At 38.0% G+C, this 24,769-nt stretch overlaps 1 protein-coding gene across 1 annotated transcript; it reads right to left on the bottom strand.

Moving 5' to 3' along the window:
* Positions 1 to 200: 200 nt before the first annotated feature.
* On the bottom strand, positions 201 to 24,316 carry LOC127429032 (cardiomyopathy-associated protein 5-like). The gene is made up of 13 exons (XM_051677772.1): positions 23,921 to 24,316; positions 19,661 to 23,333; positions 17,488 to 17,583; positions 16,646 to 16,879; positions 16,410 to 16,432; positions 14,567 to 14,688; positions 14,347 to 14,481; positions 13,189 to 13,335; positions 12,008 to 12,155; positions 10,884 to 11,017; positions 10,528 to 10,642; positions 9,669 to 9,845; positions 201 to 2,735 (listed from the first exon to the last, which is right to left on the bottom strand). Exons 1-13 carry the CDS (start codon positions 24,040 to 24,042, stop codon positions 2,483 to 2,485), a joined length of 5,379 nt encoding a protein of 1,792 aa, XP_051533732.1. The 5' UTR covers positions 24,043 to 24,316; the 3' UTR covers positions 201 to 2,482.
* Between the last annotated feature and the right edge of the window lie 453 nt (positions 24,317 to 24,769).

Below are 24,769 nucleotides of genomic sequence, written 5' to 3'. Positions count from 1 at the left end.
ATTCACATTTCCTCAACAGGATGGAAATAAAAGGATACAGGAGAATTTACCCCTTTGTTTGGCTGTCCTTTTCCTTTTTTCCAGGTTTTTTTTTTTTTGGTTTGTTTTCAAAATTGGTGGCCAGCTGCTATTAGGACAGTGAAACATACATTTTATATAAGCATTTGACTCATTTTATTTATGATAAGAAATCGAGTTTGTAGAAAAACAGATTAAAAAAAGGAACCAAGCTAATCGATTAATTGAAATTCCCCTTTGATGGGTTAAAAGTGTTAAACATCTGTATAAAGTGCATTTGGTCCTGTTTTCCCTTGTTATTTTGTTCTTTCCACTTTAAGTTTCTGGGAAGTTAACTCAAAGTTTTGGTAATGTGGCAGCGTGTTTTGACATTGCAGTACACATTGTTCCACCTGCAAACCATCTGTCTGATTTTACTGTTCACAAATGTTGCTGTGTATCATTCCACCTTCACGATCCATATGTCAGACACTTCTGAGTGCATTTCTGTGGAATTTTTCGATGTTGTAAAAATTATTTGCTCTAAAAATTACCATCATTTAAACTGGTGTGTATGCCAACAAAAAAGGAGCCATGGTCATAGCCTATAGGGGCACCCAGTTGTAACAATATTGCATTGCACTATGAATAAGCGGTTCAGTAAAAATTACATTTAATTTTGTTTCACAATAATTTCAGACCTGCATGAGTACATGTCAGACTTTGAATCAGCTGAATCAAAGATAAACTTATCTTGGTCTATATTATCTTAATCTTAATCTTAATTACAATGTAGTATATATAATTCTGCACACAAAATAAAATGAATTCCTCTTTGTCTGATAAAATGTCTCTGGTGTTCAAACATTTCAAAACATATGTCACTTTAAAACTGTAATTCAGTCAAGTCATTTTCAAAAATACAAATAAATATACAAGTAAACTACTTTATACCACTACTAAATGTTTAAACAGAACACTCCAATTGAAAATAATAATAATAGTTTTACAAAACAGAACAAACAACTTTAAAATTAAATGACAGACAACAAATATGGTTGAAATGTATTTTCTTGTATGCAACTATAATGATTTAGACTATTCTAAATCAGAGTAGACTATTCTAGACCTTTAAGAGAAGATAAGGAAAAATAAATAGGCCAATCATGCTCTGATGATCCATGGAAGTGAAAACCAAAATCAACTTATTTACTTCACTAAGCATTTCTCTTCTGTTACTGTATATGATGAAGAGAGATTCTCACCTGCACCAATTTTAAATAGAAATTTCTAACCGAAAATAGAGTACAGATTAAACCAAAAAAATATTTTCATTGCTCATTTTTAACGCCTTGCTCAATATTTCAAAACACGTGTCTTCTCGGAGGGAAAATTCAGCTATGAATAGCCTGTTATTTCTATTGCTAACATCTGTTTTAGATTTTTAGACTAGTTTTATTCAAACAATCTAAGTGAAAGCTTGCAGCTTCAAAAATAAATTAACTGACATTTAATATATATTTCATCAAGTGAACCTGGATTTATCAAATATAACAATAAAACTTGTCGCATGCACGTTTTGTTTCATATATACAAAAAAATAATGCAACAGCTCAATACCACAAAATTAGTTTAGGAGGGATTTAAAAGCACAGCTTCAAAAGGAATTCCTCCTTTCACAATATTAGCCAAAACTAACTATTTCTCAAAATCCTTTCGGTCATGCCAGCAAAATATGGTTTCATACATAATTCAGGGATGCAAACTCATGAGCGGTAAAAAGGTGAGAACGTTTCTGTTGATTTGTTTGGTTTATTTAATTAGTTTTATTATTTATTTCGTTTATTTATTAAGTGTTTAAGCTTAAAGTAACCCTTTTTTAATAAGGAAAAATGTAGAACATTTTCCAAACGATTTGGGCAAATTAGCTTCAGAAAAGGTAACTTTAGCTGAAAGGTGAGTTGTTTGCATCTCTGATAATTAAAGGTTCACTCAGTAATTTTTTCCCTTCATTTAAAAAGTTTTACTTCTAAAGAAATTATTAGTAATTTTGAAACTTATGTATAAAATCATGACCACTCATGTGAGATGAAGAGTCCAGTCATATCAGTAACCTTATAAAAGCTCTTTTATTCTACATGGGGCAAGGGCACATCATTGGGGCAGCCATGTTAGCATCACATGACCAGCTGAATACTACATGCTTTATCACAGTAACAGCCCTATTATTGGACACTTTCATTTATGGATTAAATTAATCCTGGCTTACTGTGCATAGTGAATTTCTACAATGGCATTGGTAACTGAAAACTACTGTGTTTGAATGATGCAGCATCCAGGCCACTAGGTGTCAGTGTAAGCCAATGTAAGCCTCTTCGACATACTTAAAAAAAAAATTACTGAGTGCACCTTTAAGAAAGAGTCAATGGAAAAAAAAAAGAAATATCCTGTCACACTAGCAATCTAGATCATTGAGTGATGTAAACTAGCAGTGCTTGGCAAACTCTGGCACGTCCATGGTCATTTTCAGCTCTAGGTTACCCGGTTGCTCTAAGACAAAGACAGGGTGGCACGGCAGAGTGAAGGTGTGCTGAAAGGTGCCCAAGAGCTGCCCGGTCTGGGCGTTGAAGAAGAAGAGCAGACCGTGGCTGTAGTCCAACAGAGTGCCGATACGTGTAGGTACGTCCATTACAAAGATGTCAGACTCCACATGGTCATGAAGCAGCTCAAATCTGCAGCTGAAGAGAAGAACAGTTAATACAAAACAATACTGTGAAATACAACCTGATTAATCCCAGTGGGGCAATTTAGTTTTGGCCGCAGACAATGAATCACAGGCAGAGGTGGGTAGAGTTGCCAAAAACTGTATTCAAGTAAAAGTAAAATTACTTAAAAATAATTACTTGAGTAAGAGTAAGAAAATATCCAATTAAAAGAGTACTCAAGTAGAGAGTAACTCGTTACTTTCACAAATGACATAATAGACGTTAACTCGCCAATATTCCATTATATAATACACATTGAACATGTACTGCAGAATTATTATTAATGGAAATTCTGTCATCATTCACCATTATGTTGTTCTAAACCCGTATGACTTTCTTTCTTCCATGCTACACAACAAGGAGATTTTAGACAGAATGTTTGCCTGAGTCACTATTTTTTTCTCCATATTTTGAAAGTGAATGGTGACTGAGACTGTCAGTCCCTAACATTCTGTCTAACATATTGTCACGATTCACTGTTGTTTGCCTTGTGTTTCTCCCGTCATCTGTTCCTACATTTCCCATAATTCCCTGCCCTTATCACTGCCAGCTGTCCTTGATTGTCCTCGCCTGTGTTTCATTAACTCATTAGTCTTTGTGTATATAATGCCCTGTTGTTTGCCTGTTCTTTGTCAGTTGTTATGTGTTCTGATCTCCTGTGTATGACCAGTGCCATCGTGTATGTTTTCTCTATTCCTGTGTTTTCCCATCGTGGATGTTTCTTTTGTTCCTGTGTTTACCCCGTTATTCTGTACTTTGTTTATTTTATTAAATACTGTTTCACTGCACCTAGATCCAGCTCTCATAACTTCCTTCCAGACGTTACAGAACAACTGACCACAAAATGGATCTAGCGGCTCCTTTCATTCAGCTGACCCGAGCGAACTTACCCATCCCGGAATATTCCCATCTGTTTTGTTTCCTTGCTAAGTACACTGACTTTTCTGATTCAACCCTGAAGTCCATGTATAAAATCGGTCTCATTGCTCACCAGTGGAAGAGTTGCTGGCGACCGGAGATTACACGTGGGAAGAATATGTTACGCTGGTATTAGACATTCGCTTCAGCGGATCCTCCTCAATCAATCCCAATCCTGGCTTCTGAGTCAACCACGTCTGAGTCTGCTCCACGGCATGTCACAGCCACGCCTGAGTCTGCTCCACGCCATGTCACAGCTACGCCTGAGTCTGCTCCACGCCATGTCACAGCCCAGCCTCCTGCGGCCCTTGTCTCCAAGTTGAATTATCCACCACTGATATCGGTGCGTAGGACCACGAAGACCCTTCCCCACAAATTGTCAGTGCCCTTGCCTGCCACGGCCAACGAGCCGACGCCCACGCCTGCCATGGCCAAAGAGCCAATGCCTGCCATGGCAAATGAGCTGGAAGCTTCGTCCGTCCTAGGCCACCGTTGCCAGCCTCGTCCATCCCAGAGCCAGTGTTGCCAGCCTCGTCCGTCCCAGAGCCTGCGTTGCCAAGTGTGGCCTCCCGGAGGAGGAGGAGGAGGAGGAGAAAGTCTTCTGTGTCCAAGTCTCAGTCCATGCCCACAACCACAGAGGTCGTTTCCGAGTCTCTGTCTAGGACCACGACCACAGAGGTCATTTCCGAGTCTCAGTCCATGCCCACGACCACAGAGGTCGTACCCGAGTCTCTGTCTATGCCCACGACCACAGAGGTCGTCCCCGAATCTCAGTCCATGCCCACGACCACAGAGGTTGCTCCCGAGACTGTCTATGCTCACGACCACAGAGGTCGCTCTCCCTGCTCTGCTCATGTTCACGACCACTGAGGTCATTTTCCAGTCATTCTGGACTCTTAGCCTCGAGCCGGCCATGGCTCTGCCTTCTACGGCTTCGCCCTTCGAGCCTGCCACGGCTCCGCCTCCCAAGGCTTCACCCTTCGAGCCTGCCACGGCTCCGCCCTTCAAGCTTCCCATGGCTCTGCCTGCCACGGCTTCAGCCCTCGAGCCTCCTAAAGCTCCGCCTGCCATGGCTCTGCCTGCCACGGCTTCGCCCCCCGAGCCTACTACAGCTCCGCCTTCCACGGCTCTGCCCTCACGAGTCTTCCACGCCTCCAGTCTGTGGCTGCCTCCCAGGCCTCCTGACCTTATCTCGACCCTGTGGTTGCCACCCAGGCCTGCTAATCCTGTTTCAGCCCTGTGGCCACCAACCAGGCCTCCTGATCCAGTTCCTACTCTGAGGTGGTCTTCTGGGTCTCCTGGTCATCCACCTGATCCGTTCTGGTATCCTTGGTCTCCTGGCCGTCCACCTGATCTGCTCTGGTCTTCTGAGTCTCCTGGCCATCCGCCTGATCTGCTCTGGTCTTCTGGGTCTCCTGGCCATCTGCCTGATCTGCTCTGGTCCCCTTGGTTTCTCGGCCATCCACCCGATCTGCTCTGGTCTCCTTGGTTTCATGGCTGCCCGTCTGATCTGCACTGGTCTCCTTGGTCTCCCGGCCTTCCGCCTGTTCTGCTCTGGTATCCTTGGTCTCTGGCTCCATCTTAGCCCTGCTTCTCTGACCAACCTTCCTTGGGCATCAGGAGCCACCCATTGGGGGGGGGTTCTGTCATGATTCACTGTTGTTTGTCTTGTGTTTCTCCCCTGTCATCTGTTCCTCCCAGACTACATTTCCCATAATTCCCTGACCTCATCACTGCCAGCTGTCCTTGATTGTCCTCACCTGTGTTTCATTAACTCAGTCTTTGAAATATAAAACCCTGTTGTTTGCTTGTTCTTTGTCAGTTGTTATGTGTTTTGACCTCCTGTGTATGACCAGTGCCCATCGTGTATGTTTTCTCTGTTCCTGTGTTTTCCCATCGTGGATGTTTCTTTTGTTCCTGTGTTTACGCCATTATTCTGTACTTTGTTTATTTTATTAAATGCTGTTTTGCCACACCTAGATCCAGCTCTCGTGACTTCCTTCCAGACGTTACACATATTTTGTGTTCCACATAATACAAAGCGTCACACTGGTTTGGAACAAAATGAGGGTAGGGAAATTATGACAGAATATTAAATTATGGCTGAGCTATCACTTTAAAGAGATAGTTTACCCAAAAATGAAAATTCTCTCATTTACTCACCCTCATGCCATCCCAGATGTGTATGACTTACTTTCTTCTGCAGAACACAAATAAGATTTTTAAAAGAATATTTTAGCTCTGTAGGCCAACATTTTGAGGCTCCAAAAAGCACATAAAGGCAGAATAAAAGTAATCCATAAGACTCCAGTGGTTAAATCCATGTCTTCAGGAGTGATATGATAGGTGTGGGTGAGAAACAGATCAATATTTGTCATTTTTTGCTAGACAACAGGGGGCGATATACAGAGAAGAATGTGAATCACCAAAAACACAAGTAGAAGAATGTGAAAGTGATCTGTTTCTCTGTTTCTCATCCACACCTATCACATCACTTCTGAAGATTTTGATTTAACCACTGGAGTCTTATGGATTACTTTTATGCTGACTTATGTGATTTTGTTTAGCTTTAAAATGTTGCCACCCATTCACTTGCATTGTATGGACCAAAAGAGCTGAGAAATCCTTCTAAAAATCTTCATTTGAGTTCAGCAGATGAAAGAAAGTCATACACATCTGGGGTGGCATGAACATGAGTAAGTAATCAGAATTGTAATTTTTGGGTTAACTATCCCATAAAGGGCTCTTGTCAGATCTGGATGAATTTGTCAATAAGAGAGGTTTGGAAACATTTCTAGTAATTATTACAGTGAAAACTTGAAAATGTCCCATAAGGACATTATATATAATGCTGAAATATAAACCAAAGCAAGATCATACTTTATTAATGCCTCCTTTCCCTATTTCATAGCTTTTAAAGTCCTGTGTGGATTCTTATTTCAGTGTAGTTACAGTTTTCAGTGTCGTAAGTATTTAGATCATTAGTTCTGTACAGCAGTACCGCCGCTCTCTAAATGCATACATGCAGCCTAGTGCATAGGGCACCAACCCCGGTCATGGAACACTCGCTGTGTCTGAAACCGCCCCCCTATCCACTATATATAGCACTATTTCAGGTGTCTGCCATTTTGTAGGAGTGTCTGAATTCTGAGTGAGCCACTCGTTCCCTACTTTTGTTCACTCATTCTTACCCACAATGCACTCTAATTTCAAGTGTACATTTGATGTACACTTGACAATGCTTAATTGCCCACAATCCACCATGGGGAAGACGTACGAGCTGGGAGTTTACTGCTTCCATCACTCCTGCAATTTTTTATTTCATGCTGAATGTATTAAATTACTTTTTGAGAAATCATTACTTGATTAACATAATAACATACAGAGAGATAAAACATACAGATACATTTTAAAATGTACTCATTTGATAAAATGTGTTTACTCTATATTAACACACAGTATATATTAAATATCACAAACAGAATGCAAATTTATTGTATTAATATTTTATTTAATAAGAATAACAAGTAGGGCCCAAGTATTTTAAAATTTCATATGTGACGTTGTTTCTGCGACAGCCCCTGAGCTCCGACACTCGGTGTATACGTCAGTGTCCAAATTTATTCATTTAGTTCACTTACTGCTGAGATATAGTGCACTAACAGCCATTCACTATATAGGAAATAGTGAACGAGTCAACAATTGCGGACACAGCCACTCTCTTCGCCATACGATTGCCTCTTGCCCGCACATCACACACGCGCGCGCCCCACGCACCTCGTTGTGCAAGCGCAGAAATGCTGTCTGTTCGCGCTCCAGTCGTCGATCACGTGAATGGCAGAGCAAACTTAATTTATTTACACTCAACTTGGATGTTTACATGTATTTATAGTTAATCCACCTGAAGTAGCTGCGATAGTTTCTAATACCCCCGTGAGGGCTTGGGGTAAATGCGTAAATACTGCTCATGACATGCGGGACGCGGGACAAAGAGGAACCTAGCATAAAAATAGCATAACGCGGCGGTCCTATATACATTCTATGGGCGGTACTGTCGTAACACACTAGTTAACCATTACGCTCTCTCCTGTGATAGAGCCACGGAGTTTGTTATCTCACTAAATAAAAGAATATCTGCACACACACACACACACACACACACACACACACACACACACAACAGCGCTTCCATGATAAAATGATGGAGAAAGGTGCTTAACACTATTTAATGTACAAAACAAGTCCAGATGGGGCTTGTGATAGAAATCAAGCATTTTTCAGCCTATGTAAGGCACATTTTAATTACCACATAAGTCAACTATCACCAAACGCAAAATTAGACACTTTTGTCTGTAAGCGCTTTTCATGGTGAGTTTAAAGCGGCATTTGATGCTGGCTTTGATGTTCTGACACGAATCATGAATGCGGCTTCATGATTGCTGTAGAAAAGTGGACAGCCACAGTCTACCTGCAGATTAATATTGTGGAGGAAGATAGTTTAATAGATTTAATGCCAACTGCAATGAAAATGCAACCTATGGGGAGACTAGTTGTTTTAATTAGTCAAACTCCCACTCAGACTTTGGGAAACATTTAATGTTACTTGAATTGGTGCAATTTAGTGCATTTCTATCTTTATACTGGGGAAGGCTTTGTTTGGAATATGTTAATAAAGCATTATGTTGTTACATTTTGTTTTGTTTTCTTTCCTAAGATGGAAATAAATACATTTTGACAGGAAAAGAAGTACATATAGTGTAAAAATTCAGCATTTTCAAAATTAACTACAAATAATTATGCGATTAATCACGATTAAAAAGAAATATCGACTGACAGTACTAATTTTAATAATGAATATAAATGATGATTAACCAATTTCTTGCAAGTTCTTTGAGAAAAAGTTTAAAATAGATTTATGATTATATTTTAATGTTTGTTTTAATGTACCACGAACCACGATTAATCAAGATTAATCACAGAAAATGATGCAATTAATTATTTAGTTTTACATTTTTTATCTAATTTTTCTGCAACTAAAAGTGATCAATAATGGGAGGTTACTGAGATAAAGTTAGTATTCAGCAAATATGATTGCCCCCATGACAGCGGGCCACTCTTATGTAAAATAAAACAAATTTCTTTGGGTTACAGACATAACTGGTGTCACTGGTATTATTCAAAACATATTTTTCAGAAGTACTATGCATTGCTTGTGGAAAAAAATGCTTCGTTCACCTTTAAAAGGAGTTATATAATTTATTGAGTCAATGATCTCAATAAAACTAAATTATGATTTAAAAGATTTTGTTTTACTTAGATGTACCTATAATGTAATCTCATAACATTGGTTGGGACTTGACAGGGCACTGGTTGCTGATTTGCAAAATGTAACAAATCATAGATAAATGTACACAGTTTTTCACTGTAATCATTGTACACTTTTCTGAAGTACATCAGACTTTCTGTTGATTATGTTTGTTACATGAATAGTCCTTGCATCAATTTTTGTGAGAAAATTATTTGGAAAGCAAATCAGATTAAATTACGTATCATTCAAACAAGACTTTCTTCAAAGTATTATTTTCTATGCAGCACATGTCAGTTTGGTGTACTGTGCTATAAACGAGAGGTCAAAAAAAGCTTGCATAGACATTGAAATATTTAGTGTCATTTCACTATGGATTAATCAAAGATTTTTGAGATTTGTGTCAAAGGGTCATTTTGATTAATTTTGGAGGCTCGTTTTTTATACCTTACTGATTGCCAAAGAGACCTGATTTCCACAGTATTTCCTTTGACCATGATGCAGTTCCATAGTCCTACCAGGTTTTTTATTTGAAAATGAAAAACACTCTTTTTCAGGCTGGACACTTACTTTAAGGCCAACTTCTAAATGTTACTGTTTCTCTTTAGAATCATGAAATGTAGATATATACACAAACACAAATGTATGCAGCTACAGACAAGTACATCACGAGTCTGCAATACCTTATAGATGTAGGTACACAGTGCAAACACCAGGAGGTGCTGTTCTCCCCCAATGTGCTGGTTTGTGACGCTGTATGATACGCAATGCCGATACGGTAGGCCTTGCACCTGGACACCTCTGTCTCCCAGTAATAATATCCAAGTGAAGGCAGGAGCTCACCCATAATAGCTGGATATCTGGGAAGTTTTAAAATACATGAATTTACTGTAACTTATAACATTTGTGTATAAGTGAATCAGTTTGTAGACCTCAATGTAACAACAATAATTCTGTTCTTAAGAGCAAAAAAATAAAAAATAAGTGCAAAAAATCCTGTTATTGAATATTTTTGTCTTACAAAATTGAACTGAGCAGCAAAATTGCATAAGGTATTAAGAATGTTGTGTAGTATTTTACAATAATGTTCTATACTTTTAAATGAATGCAAAAAGTATCACGAACTAATAATAGTCATTTTTAACAGTATTTATCAATTGTGGTTGATGTTCATTTATAAGTACTATTGTAATTTTGTTACATTGTTAGTATTCTTAGTTAATGTTTGGTTTATAATGCATTGACTAATGTTATTGTATACAATTTATTGTTAAAAATGTATTAGTATATGTAGAAATGAACGAATGCTGTAATACTATTGTTCATTGTTAGTTCATGTTAACTACTGCGAAAAAATAATGTTAACATAAACAGCTTTATTGTAAAGTACTACTGATTATTTTCAGTATTTTTTTTCCACTGGCAGATCTATTCACTTGTTTTAAGCATAATACTCAAACTCAAGCATAAACACATTCTTTGAAGTATATCTATAGTGATCATTTGTAAAAGTGAAAACAAATGATTAATTGGAGTACTTACTCAATGATTGAGGACATTTTATTGTAGGTGTCCTGTGTGAACTCTACGGAGTTCTTGTCCTCTGAAACCTTCAGCACTGAGTGAGCTGTTTCGCTGAGGAAGTGGAACCTTGTACCTTAACAATTAACAACATTCACCAATTAACCAAAAATACCACGAACAGAATAAACATTACATAATTTTTTAATAGTGAGAATTTAGTAAATTACATTTTTAAAACATTTGCCATAAATCACACTCTAAAGGGAATTTAACACTGCAAAATACAACAGTTATAAAACTAAACAAAGATGAATACTGTATGGGAGTCCCTGAACCATATTTAAGTTATGAAATGTTATAGTGTTGTATCTGACCTCTGGTGGAGATCAGGGCCGCTTCACTTTGCTCACTGGCTCCGCCGGCATTCACTGATTTGATGTAGAAGAGGTAATTCTCATTGGGCTGAAGAAGGACCCTCTGCTTGTAGCTTTTTATCCCTGATATAGATCTGTGTAAGGAGAGACTGTTTTCAATAATTGGAATTATACCCTATAACATTTTCCCTAGTGCTATGCTGTGCACCTTTGAGAAATCACAGGAAACCAAATCTGAGTTCTTAGACATGTACAAGCTCTTAGTGAAATATGATACATTAAATATTCTTAGTAAATAACTTGATAGCATTCAATAAGTAGCCTCTATTTAATATTATAAAGGTGAAGTTTTTTTTTTTTTATGTTTAAATATTTTCTCCTATCCCAGTTTAATATATTGTTTGTAGATTGATTCCCCTGAAAAGTGTGGCACATCCCGACCAGTCGTACACGGCAACATCAGCTGAACCAACTGAGTGAGTTTGGGTCAGGACTATCTGTCGGACGGACCAATAGCAGATGGGGTGAGTGTTTGGGAAACTTCTTCGGAAACAATTATTATTATTGCAGTTCCATTTGGTGCCACAAGTTGTGCAGAATTTACACACTTCACCTTTACAAAAGTATCATGACACTGTTACGTACTGTGACATAATTCTGAATATACTGTCATTTAGGATATATAAATTGTTTGTTTGTTTTTCTTTCTTGTTGTTTTCCCTTTTGTCTTTTTTCCCCCCTGTTCTTTTTTTTTCTATCTCTCTCTCTCCTGTCCAGGGCAGGATCTAGGGGGGTGCCGGGGTTGGCTTTGTCCCCCTAAAATTATTCCTACCACCCCCCCCCAATCGCAAGTGAAGCAAAGGGTCTGATTGTATCATCATGGCACTAACCCTAACCATAACCCTAACCTAAGTCTAACCTAACTCTTGTAAATAAAATTGTAAATGGTCATTATTTTTTTTGGCCCAAGTTTATGTTTCGGCCTCACACTAGACGGGGTCGTAACACACTGTTGACCAAAATACAAAAAGGTTGTAGCATGCTTGATGTTAATGCTATTGCCTCTTAATTCAGTTTGTGCTTGTACAGAATGCTGCATATACTGTATAACTGGTTAAATGTACCTCAGTCCTTCTCTCTCACATGCATACTGGCGGCAGTACTCCAGTGTGAAGCTGTCCACAGCACTGGGCTGAACAGAGCTCCAACACAGTGTGGCAGAGTCCCACAGCACAGTACACTGCTCCATCTGGATGACAGGTACAGAGGGGGCTGGGGGAACACAGCATGTCAAATAGGTAATCCAGTTTTTTTTTTGCTGAATGTGAACACTACATATTTAATCCAACATGTTCTGGTACCCTGAAATCGACCGTATTCTGCTAAATTGCTTACAAGCGCCAATCCACATTAGACATTTTTCTCTCAATTCAGATGTGTTCACCTTTTCATGCAGTGCTACTGTGGAGCAACCTCCAAGACATGGATTCTAATCCCATGAAAACAAAAGTAATTGCGTTCACATAAACAATGGTGAGCATGATTCAGAGGTTGCATTTTCGCTCTAAATGACATTTTTATTCCACTGATGGTTAGGATTAGGGTTGGGGTTTGGGTTAGGGTGTAGAGTTAATAAAAAATGCAATCCTGTTGACTGTATTACATCATTTGCAACTAAAAATACAACTAACTTTTGGAGCCACCCTTTGGACATTTCACCTTAGCAACACTTCCAGCTTCGACCACTGGGGGCATTGGTTCACATTTCAGTAAGCACAGAACTCTAGACCTTCTGTTGTTGAATTCACAGTGTGATCAATCTTGATTTAATCTGGATTGAAAGTATATATACTTTGGAATTCACCAGGGTTAGAAATGAAGCAAGGTTCAGGTCAAAATGGCACAAAAAGTGTCAAAACTGCCCCAAATATTTAAAATGTGGAGTTTTATCTGTTATCTCAAATTTGATACATCTACAGTAATAATTTAAGACACTATAGTTACCAAATGATTTAGCTGAAGTATTTGACATATGTTACACAACAATATGCCCTCAGAAATGTAAAAAATGGCCCTGAAAATCAATTCTAGGAGGCAAATATTGCTCCTTAATGAAAAAGATTATTCTGACACTGGATTTACATTCAATATTTGTCATCAATGAGTATCACCAATGATCCACATGGTCATCTCATTATCAAATGATATATTATGACATATCTATGCCAACATGATCCTCTCGATCTCACATGGCACGCATAAACATCATGCAAGGCAGAGGGGATTTACACAGCGAGTAACTGACCGGTTCTGAAGGGTAGTCTGTCACTCGGCATGCTGCAGCCCGTATAGTTCACTGCCATCACCCACACTTTATAACACTTATCCGGTTCCAGCTCTTCTAGAGTACAGTAGCTCTCCTTCACAGTCACCCGGTACTCCTCAGAGATAGCTGAAGATTCAATTACATTTAACACACTTTAATTGAAGCATGCTGCCATGATCTGAGCATCGCACTGACATACTTTAACATACTAATAAGTGTGTTTATTACTATCATATTATCATAACAAATTGGGATGTTTTTTACAATTGTATCATTACCAGGGTACTTTTTCAGATTTTTTCACTTGTTTTAAGTATAAACGTCACTAAATGTAATTAGATTTATGTTTATAACAAGTTAAAATCGTAAAACAAGTCTTAATATCTTATGCAATTTTGCTTTTTAGGTATGAATGCAATGGCATTCATACATTTTTAAAGGAGCAATATGTAACATTGACATTGTTTAAAATGGGTACTGCAGTCCAAATTCAAAATATTGGAGAGAGTTGTCTCCCCCGCCCCCTCCTCCCTAAACTCAAAGCTTACACGGGTTGCCAGGTTGAAGACACACAACAGGAACGAGCAAACTGACAATGGCAAGCGACGAGCCTTACACTGTAAGTTGATCATCTAATGTATACGTCTGCAATGTTTGTATCATTTGCGAATTATAAACCAGCTCATGTGGATTTTTTATAACTCTGTCAACGTTAGCTAGATGTATTGCTGGCTTCCATGGCTACAGCATGCTGTGTTTGCTCGCTAACTTGTTCCAAATCTGGCAACCCGGGGTGTCGAAATACTATTGGGAAATGGGCAGTGGGCAGGATCACACAGGCAAAAACACAAACAGAAATTCCTGCCCAGAACAGACATTTCAAAGTAGAATATACTGGCTGTAGCATTGATTTCAGAGAAGCCAGTTTTTCAACTTGGCATGTTTCCTAAATCTCTGATAACATATTATGATCATTTTATGCTTTAGTACAGTAAATATATTACATATTGCACTTTTAAGTGTGAGCTCTATATATTGCTCTAAGGATATTTTTGCAAAAAGATAAAAATACTGATTAAGGATAGCATTTTTTGCAGTCTAGACAGTAACAAACCCTGCTTTCCCCTCCCGTCTAACCTCCTTGTGGCTCTTCCATGCAGTAGACCTGGAAGCAGTCAATAATATCATCTTCACTGACTCTCCAGTACACAGTGACAGAAGTGCTGGTGGCAGAATTCGCCTCTTGAGACTGAAGATGTGGTTTTTGAGGCACTACAAAATGAGCAATGATTTAAGTTAGCACAACGCGAGGGATATTTATTTGCAAGAATAACTCTTTGCGGAGGCAACGAGGCACCTGGAATGGCTTGTCTGTTTTTCTTCTCATTGCCCGATTTGCCCTTGGCATAATCCTCAAAAACCAGCAAACCTCGTGGACCAAGCTCCAGTGACATGGTGGATTCCAAAGCTGTATTCAACCTATTTACAAAAATATACAAAAGGATTAGTGGAAGGAGACACATTCAAAAAATATGTTTTGAGTTGGGTACTTCTATAGAAGTGAATGGGAGACCATAGCAAATAGGGGTGGGCAAAATGAACAAAATCTTATATCACAATATGAATAATTTTATATAACGATAACTATTTATACTATTTATCACAATATAGTAATTTTTTTTCTGGAAAATCAATAAAAATGGGTTTATTTTAAAATAATAATATTGTAATGCCTATTTTGTGATAATCCAGTCAGTGAAATAACTACTTTATAAATAAAAACCTTTATGTAATTTTCTCTTTATTTGGAACCAGACAAACATAGTCAAATTAAAAAAACAAAAAAACACTCTACTTGGTTTTAAATCAACCTTAGCATAATGCTCAATTTCACATCATGCCACATTTCAGACTCATATGTTGTTGACCAATATACTTTAAGAAACTCAACATCTTCTCAAAGCAATACAACAAAGAAAATAATACATAAGAAAAAACAAATCCATCAAAAATAACAACTTCATTAGGCTCTTAATTACTTAAGTCATCACTATAGAGAATATATGAATAAGTCGCACATGGTCGGTTTGTTTCCTAATATCTAACATCATTCGAACAGAATTTTAGTCAGGGTAATGATGTTTAGTTTAAAAACTTTTATTTTGGCACCGTTTTGAGCTGTCTGGCCGTTTGAGATGTTTGGCTTCCTACATAGTGCTTTAAAGGTAAAAAACTCAAATGTATACTTCAAATGGGCCACGCAAGATTTGTGGTCTGCGCCGCGATATTGAGAGAAGCCGGCTTGAGTAGCACGTTCCTGCTCTCCTTCCTCTGGAGCACAAATATCGGGGAAGCCTGCTGGAATTTGGGCGCACTCACGACACTCGCGTGAAACACAGATACACGTGAAAAGATGAGAAGCATATTTAGCGCTTATGAAGCGGCGAATGCAAGATTAATGTAATTTAATTAGCAGAAAATTTCAATGCTGGAAAAACCCTGTCCATGTTTCTTTGATTCTCTTAGTTTCACGTGAAGCCCTTCCCACTGACAGATATGCACACATGGATATTCACCTATCGCGATATACATGATATAGCAAATTTTCTGTCGACTGACACTTTATATCGTTGCCACGCTATATATTGTCATATCGTCCAGCCCTGATAGCGAACGTTATTTTTGCATTCCTATTTGCTCCAACAGCAAAAGACAAATTCCACTATTATGTTTCATGACTATCCAAAAGAGAAAAAAATACAATGCCAAATTTACTGTCACTCCCAAATACATTTGAAATATTGCAGCAGTTGACTATTTTTTTTTTTAAATTAATGCCAGTGTAATATAACAAACTGTAGTGAAATAAATGTACATTCAATAATAATAAAAATAAAAAATAAAATAAAAAAATCTCTAGATATGCCATGCTAAATTAAGGTAGAATGCATCATCACAGTCTGCAAAAAGGATCCATTCTTCCATTGTGTAAACACTCCCATGCTGTAAATGTTTTTAATTCTATTCAAATGTCTGCCACAAACATTCCATAGTAAGGTCTTCAATACACATCAAGGCAATTATTTTTAACAAGCCTCTGTTTTGATTAATTTACTATGCACATTATGTTTGAAGAGCTCTAATTAACATTCAACGTTAGCAAGCCACTAATGCAACACAAACTCGGGACATTTAGTTACCTCATATTGATATCTTTTGATGACTGGGAAGGGGGAAAAACAGCTTGATTAGACTAACAATGGCTGTTCCAGATACAGTTCATTGTCTCTCTTAACAAACCTTAGCTAAGCACTTTAAAAACTCTTCCTCTGCAAATATGGCCTTAGGCCTTGGAGGCAATCAATACATTAATATTAATCTGAATGTGTGGCCTACTTTGAGTGAGTAAATAAAACAATAACAAGGTGAGACTCACAGAAATAAACTTAAGTGGGTCCGTCTCTTCCATATCCTTTGTTGTCATCTCCATTGTCTCTTTGGCTTTGTCAATATTCTCTTGGAAAGACACAATCTGGTCATACAGCTGCTCCAGCTTGGCTTTTTTCTCCTCCTCCATGGCTTGAGACATCTCATTATACTGGTCCATGACCAGCTTCAGCACCTCATCATTGTGCTCCTTGATGATCTTCTCACAATCATTAAAATTCTCCTGTGGGCCAGCAGAACAGCACAATCACAGGTACACAAAGATCATTGGAAACCTTTCTTGGAACAATAGAATCTCCAAGCTGACAATGCACTATAGCAAGCAATAACAATACTCGTAAACTGAATTCTTACATTTTCTGAAAAACAAAAAAAAACAAAAAAACTCATTGCCATGCAGGATGTAGTGGTTGCTAAGCTGTTGTGAATGTTTTTTTAGCATGTTGCTGTGTGGTTGTTAGGTTGTTCTGGGTGGTTGCAAGGACATTTCTATATGGTTGCTAGGGGCTAGGATTTTTATCATCCGCCAGGCGATAATGATAAGTATAAATACTTAGAAAAGAGATAGCACACCTTTCCTCACCAAGCTGCATAATTTGATCAATTATATCATTGATCACATCAAGTGTGAAACAAGTTATGCACTGAAGTTTAATACTTGGGTTAGGAGTTTGTTCAAATCCCTAACCCTAAGTATGAGCACTATTACTATTGCTCATACTTAGGGTTAGGAATTTGACATACTGTTTGAATTGATGATTGTACAGTATGTAAAGCATTTTTATTGCAGTGCAGGTTCCATGTCATACTTTTTAAATGTATTGTAAATACCTCCACTGTGTTGTACACCATCTCAAGCTCAGATACAAAGTCCACAATTTCCTCCGATCGTCCTTGTAAATCCGATATCCATTCACTCAGCTGACTCTGAAAACATTATCCCATAAGAAATTACATTAGATAAATATCATTAAACACTTTGAGATGCATAAGGTAAATTCAGGGCCTAGTTTAACCTGCACACATATCCAGCATAAACCTTGATTAAAAGGATACTTCACCCAAAAATGAAAATTCTCTAATCATTTACTCACCCTCATGCCATACAAGATGTGTATGACTTTCTTTCCTCTGATTTGTAGAAGAATATTCCAGCTCTGTAGGTCCTCACAATGCAAGTGAATGGTCATTTTAAAGCTCCAAAAAGCATATAATGGCAGCGTGAAAGTAATCCATAAGACTCCAGTGGTTTAATCCATGTCTTCTGAAGAAATATGATTGATGTAGGTGAAAACAGATCAATATTTAAGTCCTTTATAATTATAAATACTCCTCCCTGACCTGTAGGTGGCGATATGCACGAAGAATGCAAAACAAAAGAAGAACGTGAAAGTGAAAGTGGAAGTGGAAGTTGATAGTAAAAAAAGACTTACATATTGATCTGTTCCGCTCCCACACTTATCATATCACTGTTGAAGACATGGATTAAACCACTGGAGTCTTATGGATTACTTTTAAGCTGCCTTTATGTGATTTTGGAGCTTCAAGGTTTTGGTCACCATTCACTTGCATTGTATGGACCTACAGAACTTAAATATTCTTCTAAAAATCTTAATTTGTGTTCAGCAGAAGAAAGAAATTCAAACACATCTGGGATGGCATGAGGGTGAATAAATGATGTGAGAATTTTTATTTTTGGGTGCACTATCCCTTTAATTGGGTTAAAACATCTCTTACATAATTGCAAATATCATAATTTTTTTTCTCTTTTACATCTTTCAGACTTTCAAATGACAAATCTTGTTGTAGCCCTTTGGAATACAACTACAGATGAATCATGGAAATAGCTGTATGTTTCCAGAGAGGAGCATTTCAGAACTGGCTAAGTGTCAGTTCTGACTCATCTGTTATGAATGATGTCAATGGCCAATAAAAGAAAACAATGTCTCTCTGTCTCTTTCTGATTTATACTTAAACATTTTTGAATATGTAACCATTTTTTTATTTTTTTTATTTATTTTTTTTTAATGCTGATTATGTATAGTTATTTATATATATTAGGTATTGGAAGATCCGTCTGTATAAAACACTTGAGCAATCAGTGACTTCATAATTTAAGCTTTCCAAGCAGGCCTGTTGAGAAAGATCAAATGTTGATGTCAGAAAATTATATCCTAGCACTCTTTCCACTGATCAAAGCACAGGGCTGCAGTACTGATATGCTGATGGAACTTTCCATGAATAAGGTACAACTTGGTGCCCCATTATTTTGTTTTTAAGCACTAAAATAAGGCTCCGATTTTGGCCTGTTCCACCTCCATGATCTTTACCCTCTAATCTGTTTAATTCATAATCAATTCATTGTATTAAAAAAAACATTTTATTTTATTTTTAACTACTTTTAATGTCCAAAAATTTAATATTTAGCTATATTCCACATTTTGCATGCAACCCAGTTACTGCCTGATTTTTCCTGCATTATAAAAGGGACACCTAAAAAGTTGCATCATTTAGACCCTTCTTTGTAGTGACATTTGTCAAGCTCAACCAATCAACCCTCCCAAGATATATATATAAAAATAAATCTGTAATTTATGGGAAATATAAGTAATTACAAACCAACATTTGGTACTAAACTAGCTAGCCCCTAGAAAAAGAGTCTAAATTTGCAACCCTGTTATTGCTACTTAAAGGTTTATTGCTAGAAAATAACACATTTAAACAAACCAGGGTGTATTTAGACATAACAGAGTTCCAAAAATTGCCAAACTCATATAAAATAAATAGAAAATTATACAGATTATTTAGTACTTAGTTTCACCTCCTGAGGCTGACAATCGTTATTTTTGAAGGTTAAGCACCACATTGCACTGATCATTTGTTTAAAAATAAAAAATAAAGACTTAAAGTTTCAGGCCTTGTTTTGTACAAAATTACTGGGAAGTGCCTGACATAGATACAGATATAGACACCTTTTTGCATGTTTGAAAGAAAATGAACTTACCTTAATACTGTCAAAGGCTTCGTCCAAAGAGGATGTCTCATGGTTTTGATGCTCAGCGTCACTCAGCAGAATTGGGCATCGACATACAACGCAGAATGCATCCATTGGTTGAATTTCAATCTCCTCTTGATGTTCACATTCTGACATCTGGCCACCATCTAAATCCTCTATAAATTCAAAGCTTGTTTCCAGAGTTTGATCTGCGAGTTTAACTTGTTTCTCTTTGATCTTAGCTACTGCTTGTTCCGACTGTCTTGCTTCTTGTTCCGTGACCATCTCAAAATCTAGCTTTTCCGCAATAACCTGCAGCAAATCTGGCTCGTCGCTAAAGGCCGAGAGGTCCTCTTGTGGGGCAAAACTTCGTAATTGTGAGAAAATACCTTTATCCTTTCTTAGACTTCCATCTCTGGATATATCCTCATAAACTTCCGGCTCTAAAGGAGAAACTCTCATTGTTGATGGGTCCTCTTCGTCAACTGGTGAAGGAGGCTCTTGTAGGTCTTCTATGTCTTCAATCTGTGTGTCATGCATATGTTCTTTCTGTATCTCACACTCACATCCTCCCTGTACCTTTTCTGTTGACACCACAGGTGACATTCTATTCTCAATATTTTTCCCATCAGTAGAAGTTTCTGTCACAGGTATCGCTCTGGCTAATACCATATGGCCTGCGGTTACATCTTTTACTTTACTATGTTCTTCTACCTGTACCGCTTTTGTTGGTATAGGTCTCACTTTTGATACATCTTCTGCATCTTCTATTACGCTCTTCTCTATGTCTATGCTTTCCCCAGCAGAAGGCTCCATTTCAGTAGCTAATAATAATTCTGTCCAGCTATATCCTTGACTTGAATCAACCATTTCTTTTTCAGTCTCTCTGTTCTCAGCAGGTATCTCATTCTGAACAGTCTCTTTTGTGGCGACAACCTCCCGCTTTTCTTCCTCTGTAACATCTACCTTGATTTCTTCAACTTTTCCCTGTTTACTTGTAACCTCAGTTTCAATCTCAGGTATATCCATATGTCCTTCTTGCTTTTCAAACCTTTGCTTAAGCACTAGTGCCTCGTTTGTAGGCCTATATGCACCCACTTCCACTTCTGTGGTCTCCTGTGCTGCACTGACTTCATTTTCCTCCAAACATTCATCTCCACTTTTAATCTCAGGTTTAGTTTGAAGCTTAATGCTTGTTGTATTGGTTTCACTTGGAAGTGATTGTTCTGAAGTTATATGCACTGATTCGGGCTCTGGCTTTATTTCAATTTCTGTTATCACCTCTGCTGTACCAATATGGCCCTCAACCTCTTGCACTGGAGTATCACCAGTTTTGTCAATTACTTGCTCTAGTTTCTCCTTCTTGGGTATCATTCTTTTACTTGCACTGTCACTCCCTTTATCCTCAACAATAGCTAATATTTCTCTATTTTTAGTATTTTCTAAGGATTTTGCAGAAAGTTCAGCTTCAGTAACATGTGTTTTTGTAATTATATCAGACTCTTCTGAAGGTTTGACCTCTTTCTTTACTTTCAAAGGTTGTATTTCTTCAGCTTTGGGTTCTGTTTTACCTAACTGAGGTTCTTTGATGCTAATAACCTCCAGAGCAAATATTTCTGGAGTTTCTCCTTTAACTATTTCAGGGATGTCTTTATAAACCTTCACAGCTGTATTTGGCTCTAAAAGAACTTTGCCTTGTGTCTTGGCTGTATCATCCTTGCCTTTGTCTTCCTTGGTAATAATACTTGTTTCCTGAATTTCAACAAGTACATCAGCTGCTCCTTGATGTTTCCCAACACTGTCCTCAGAACCACCAATTGCTTCAACTGCATGAGGTACATCAGCCTGGATTTTCTCTGAATCCTTTGTTATAGATATAATTTCAAATCCGTCTTTAGTTTTAATAACATCTTCATGTGCTAAACCAAGCACTTCAATATCAGCAGTCTTCTTTGTTTTATCTTGTCCACTGTGTTCATGAATTATTTGTTCTTCATTTTTATTGGTAAATTTGCTTTCTGGCTCAAGTACCTGAGCAACTTTTTGAGGTTGTATGTCATCAGAATAATTTTTTGTTGTGAGACTGTACTTGGTAATGACAGTCACATCACATTGTTTTTTAACTTCCGTACCCTGTTTCATGACCAAGTCCTCTGATGTGACTGTTTTCCTAATGACCGTTTCCACTGGAGCACAATGTCCTGGTGAACAACACCCTGTGGACTTACACTCCTCTTCGCTGATGCTTTCATTTTTATCCGTCTCGCCTGATTGGCTGACAGTTAATTCACCATTTTCTTCTTTTGCACATGCTAAACATCCAGTTAGTTCAAATTTACTTTGTGACCATGCTAATCTCTCCCCTTCTTTCCCTCTTCTGGCATCAGATACCTTGTCAACCACCGGAGTTTCATCCTTCAATATGAATTTCTCCAGATAACCATCTGCGTCATCTGAATCTGAATATCGCCTTTTGAAAGACCTTTCTGAGACTACACTCTCTGTATCTGAGAAATCATCTTCTTTCTTCCTGTCTCCCAATGCGTCTTCATAAAGGTCTGAGTAGTGGAATGACATTGCTCGTGGCTCCTCAAGAAGTACAAGATCTATGATCTTCGGAGGTCCAGTGGGGAGGAACACAGGCGTGAGGATACATTCCTGACTTCCAAATAAGACTGATCCACTTTCTTTGAGAGTTTTAGAGCTTGCTTTCGCTCCATCTCGGTCCTCACGCTCTTGAGGAACTTTAGGCTGTTCATTGAAGCTACTTCCGTAGAATACTTCGTCAAGATGTTCTCCTGACATTTCAACATCACTGATGATGACAAAGGATTCATCAAGAGCATCATCTGCTGTTGTGTCATTCTGATTCACCAGAGGATCCTCTGGCTGGACAGTCACTTCTGGTATAAGCTTCTCTGTCAATGTAGTGCTATCACTAGGTGCTTGTTCATCCAAAAGTGTGAATTTCTCAAGATAGTCCATTTGAGTTTCATCCTTCTTGGGTTGTTTATCAGTGGAGATCTCAGACAAATCCTTCAAGTTCTCATTCTGCTTTATTTCTTGGATGTCTATCTCTATGTTCCAAGGACTGCTTGGAGCTAGAGCTTCATATTGCTTATACTTGGATTTTATTTTGGGTGTGTCCTCCAAGTAGGACAAATTCTCCGCCAGTTCAGTGCTTTGTTCCTCATCTACGGTCGGTAGCTTTGATGGCACAACTATATTGAGTATTTCGAAACCCTCTGATATCAAATTAAAATAATCTTGATCATTGCTTTCAACAGAGTGACTTTCTTCATGTTTTTCAGATCTGATGTTCGGCACAGATACCTCAGTCATTGCAAGTCTTTCCTCACCTACTCGACTTTTTGGTAGTCTGGAGCTTGGCTTTCTAAACCGGTCGCCCAGCTTGCCTCTGCTGCTTGTTCTTTTCCTCCTCTTGATTTTATCTTCATCCATTATGATCACAATATTGCCCTGTGTTCCAGACCCCTCCAGACTGCATTGTTCTGATGGCGAGCTTCCCTCTGAGGCCCATGGTGTTGAGCATCTACTGGATGCAGTCTCCCATACTATCCCACTGTCCTCGCTCTGAACAGTCACCATGGAGAAGGATGGGTCCACCATCAGGCACTGGAGTTTGGGTTTCACGGATGGATCTTGCACAGCTTCCTTTAAACTGTCAATTCAAGTTTAGAAAATGGTATGGTTAAAAAGCGAGGAAGAATAGTTACTGGTGTATGTCTATCAAAAGTAATTTGATGATGGATATTGCATCAAATGGTCTGAGATCTCATATGTAAGAGCATGGTCGAGTAACTCGTGAATTTCAATGTATGATAAATGCTTAACTAATGACTTTTAGATGTAAAGCTTTAAATCTTAAAAAGGAAAGATTAATATGCAGAATATCTGCTTATCACAGGTGTAAACATTTATTTACCAAAAGATATCAAACAAATATATGCTGTCATTCCATGAATGCATTACTGTACAATTGTTCATATGTGATTGTAATAATTAAGTTAATAAAAATAAAAATAAAAGGTGAGAGCAAAAAGATGTAAACTATCTAGCAAATGGCAGTCTAGCATATTTAAATAAAGGACAAGAAGGCTGTTAAAACGACATTGGTCTAAACATGGCAGTGTAATAAAATAAATGGTGAACAATATTTATTTGCCTGGGGAAGGATAAACCAATATTAAATATAGGACAAACCACTATTTAGAAGTTTATAACTAGAAAGCACCCGTGGGAAACTACCTGTTGTGAAGATCCTCAATCTCCTCTTCGTCGTCGATATTGATCATTTCTGACCCCACGTCCTGCATTTCCTCCATTTCTGGCTGTTCCCCCTCACATTCCCGTTTCAACGCACGATCCATTTTTGATAATGGAGAAATTGTGACGTTATTTTACAATAAAAAACAGTCTTGGAGAGTGCAGCTTCGTGCTTGGATCATGTCTCGTTGAGTGCAGTTCGCCTTACTCAGCGGCTGCTCGAAATAGACTTAAAATATTCCAGAACACAAGGCTGCGCGATAGGATAAACGTCACACTCACAGGTGTCCTCGTTTTTGGAAACTTGACTGAAGGATACTCTCTTAAATTTCATGTCTACTGTTTACTTTAACAGAGTGACACATCTCGAACGATGACCTGAACAGTCAAGCATGCATGGAAATGGAACAACGGTGGTGGTCCTTGTAATATGACACAAAGTGAACGCCACCATGTTGAAAAGGGACAGGACTCAGCCAACTCTAGTGTCAGTTTTCTGTTGACTGAGCTAATTTTACTCTAGCTCCCACACACCCATATCAGCGTACCTAAACTTACTTTATGCTAGGTGGGTAATTAAACTGGTGATATCAGAATGGCAAACCATTAATGCATGCTGTTCAACAGTCACACATAAATCACATTTACCTGCAGTTGAAAGTGTTATTGCATGCACAGCATCTAAATTGCACTATACAAAAACCGATCCACTAAAAGAGCTTCCCATTCCCATTTAAGTAATCTCTGAACCTATATTAATATTAAACAAGAAATGTGGAGGATTTTTACCTCCGAATTGCTCCCAGATCAAATTATGGTTTCACAATTTCT

This window comes from Myxocyprinus asiaticus, chromosome 3, assembly GCF_019703515.2.
Source record: "Myxocyprinus asiaticus isolate MX2 ecotype Aquarium Trade chromosome 3, UBuf_Myxa_2, whole genome shotgun sequence".
NCBI lineage: Eukaryota > Metazoa > Chordata > Actinopteri > Cypriniformes > Catostomidae > Myxocyprinus > Myxocyprinus asiaticus.
This window is presented reverse-complemented; position numbering and strand designations above follow the sequence as displayed.

What these genes read in the sequence shown, in the direction of transcription:
- LOC127429032 (XM_051677772.1), bottom strand. Translation starts at nt 24,042, where the DNA reads ATGGATCGTGCGTTGAAACGGGAATGTGAGGGGGAACAGCCAGAAATG. An exon ending in CATGGAAGAGCCACAAGGAG is followed by an intron (nt 13,336 to 14,346) that starts GTTAGACGGGAG and finishes TTGAATCTTCAG; the next exon opens with CTATCTCTGAGGAGTACCGG. An exon ending in TGTGAGAGAGAAGGACTGAG is followed by an intron (nt 11,018 to 12,007) that starts GTACATTTAACC and finishes CTCCTTACACAG; the next exon opens with ATCTATATCAGGGATAAAAA.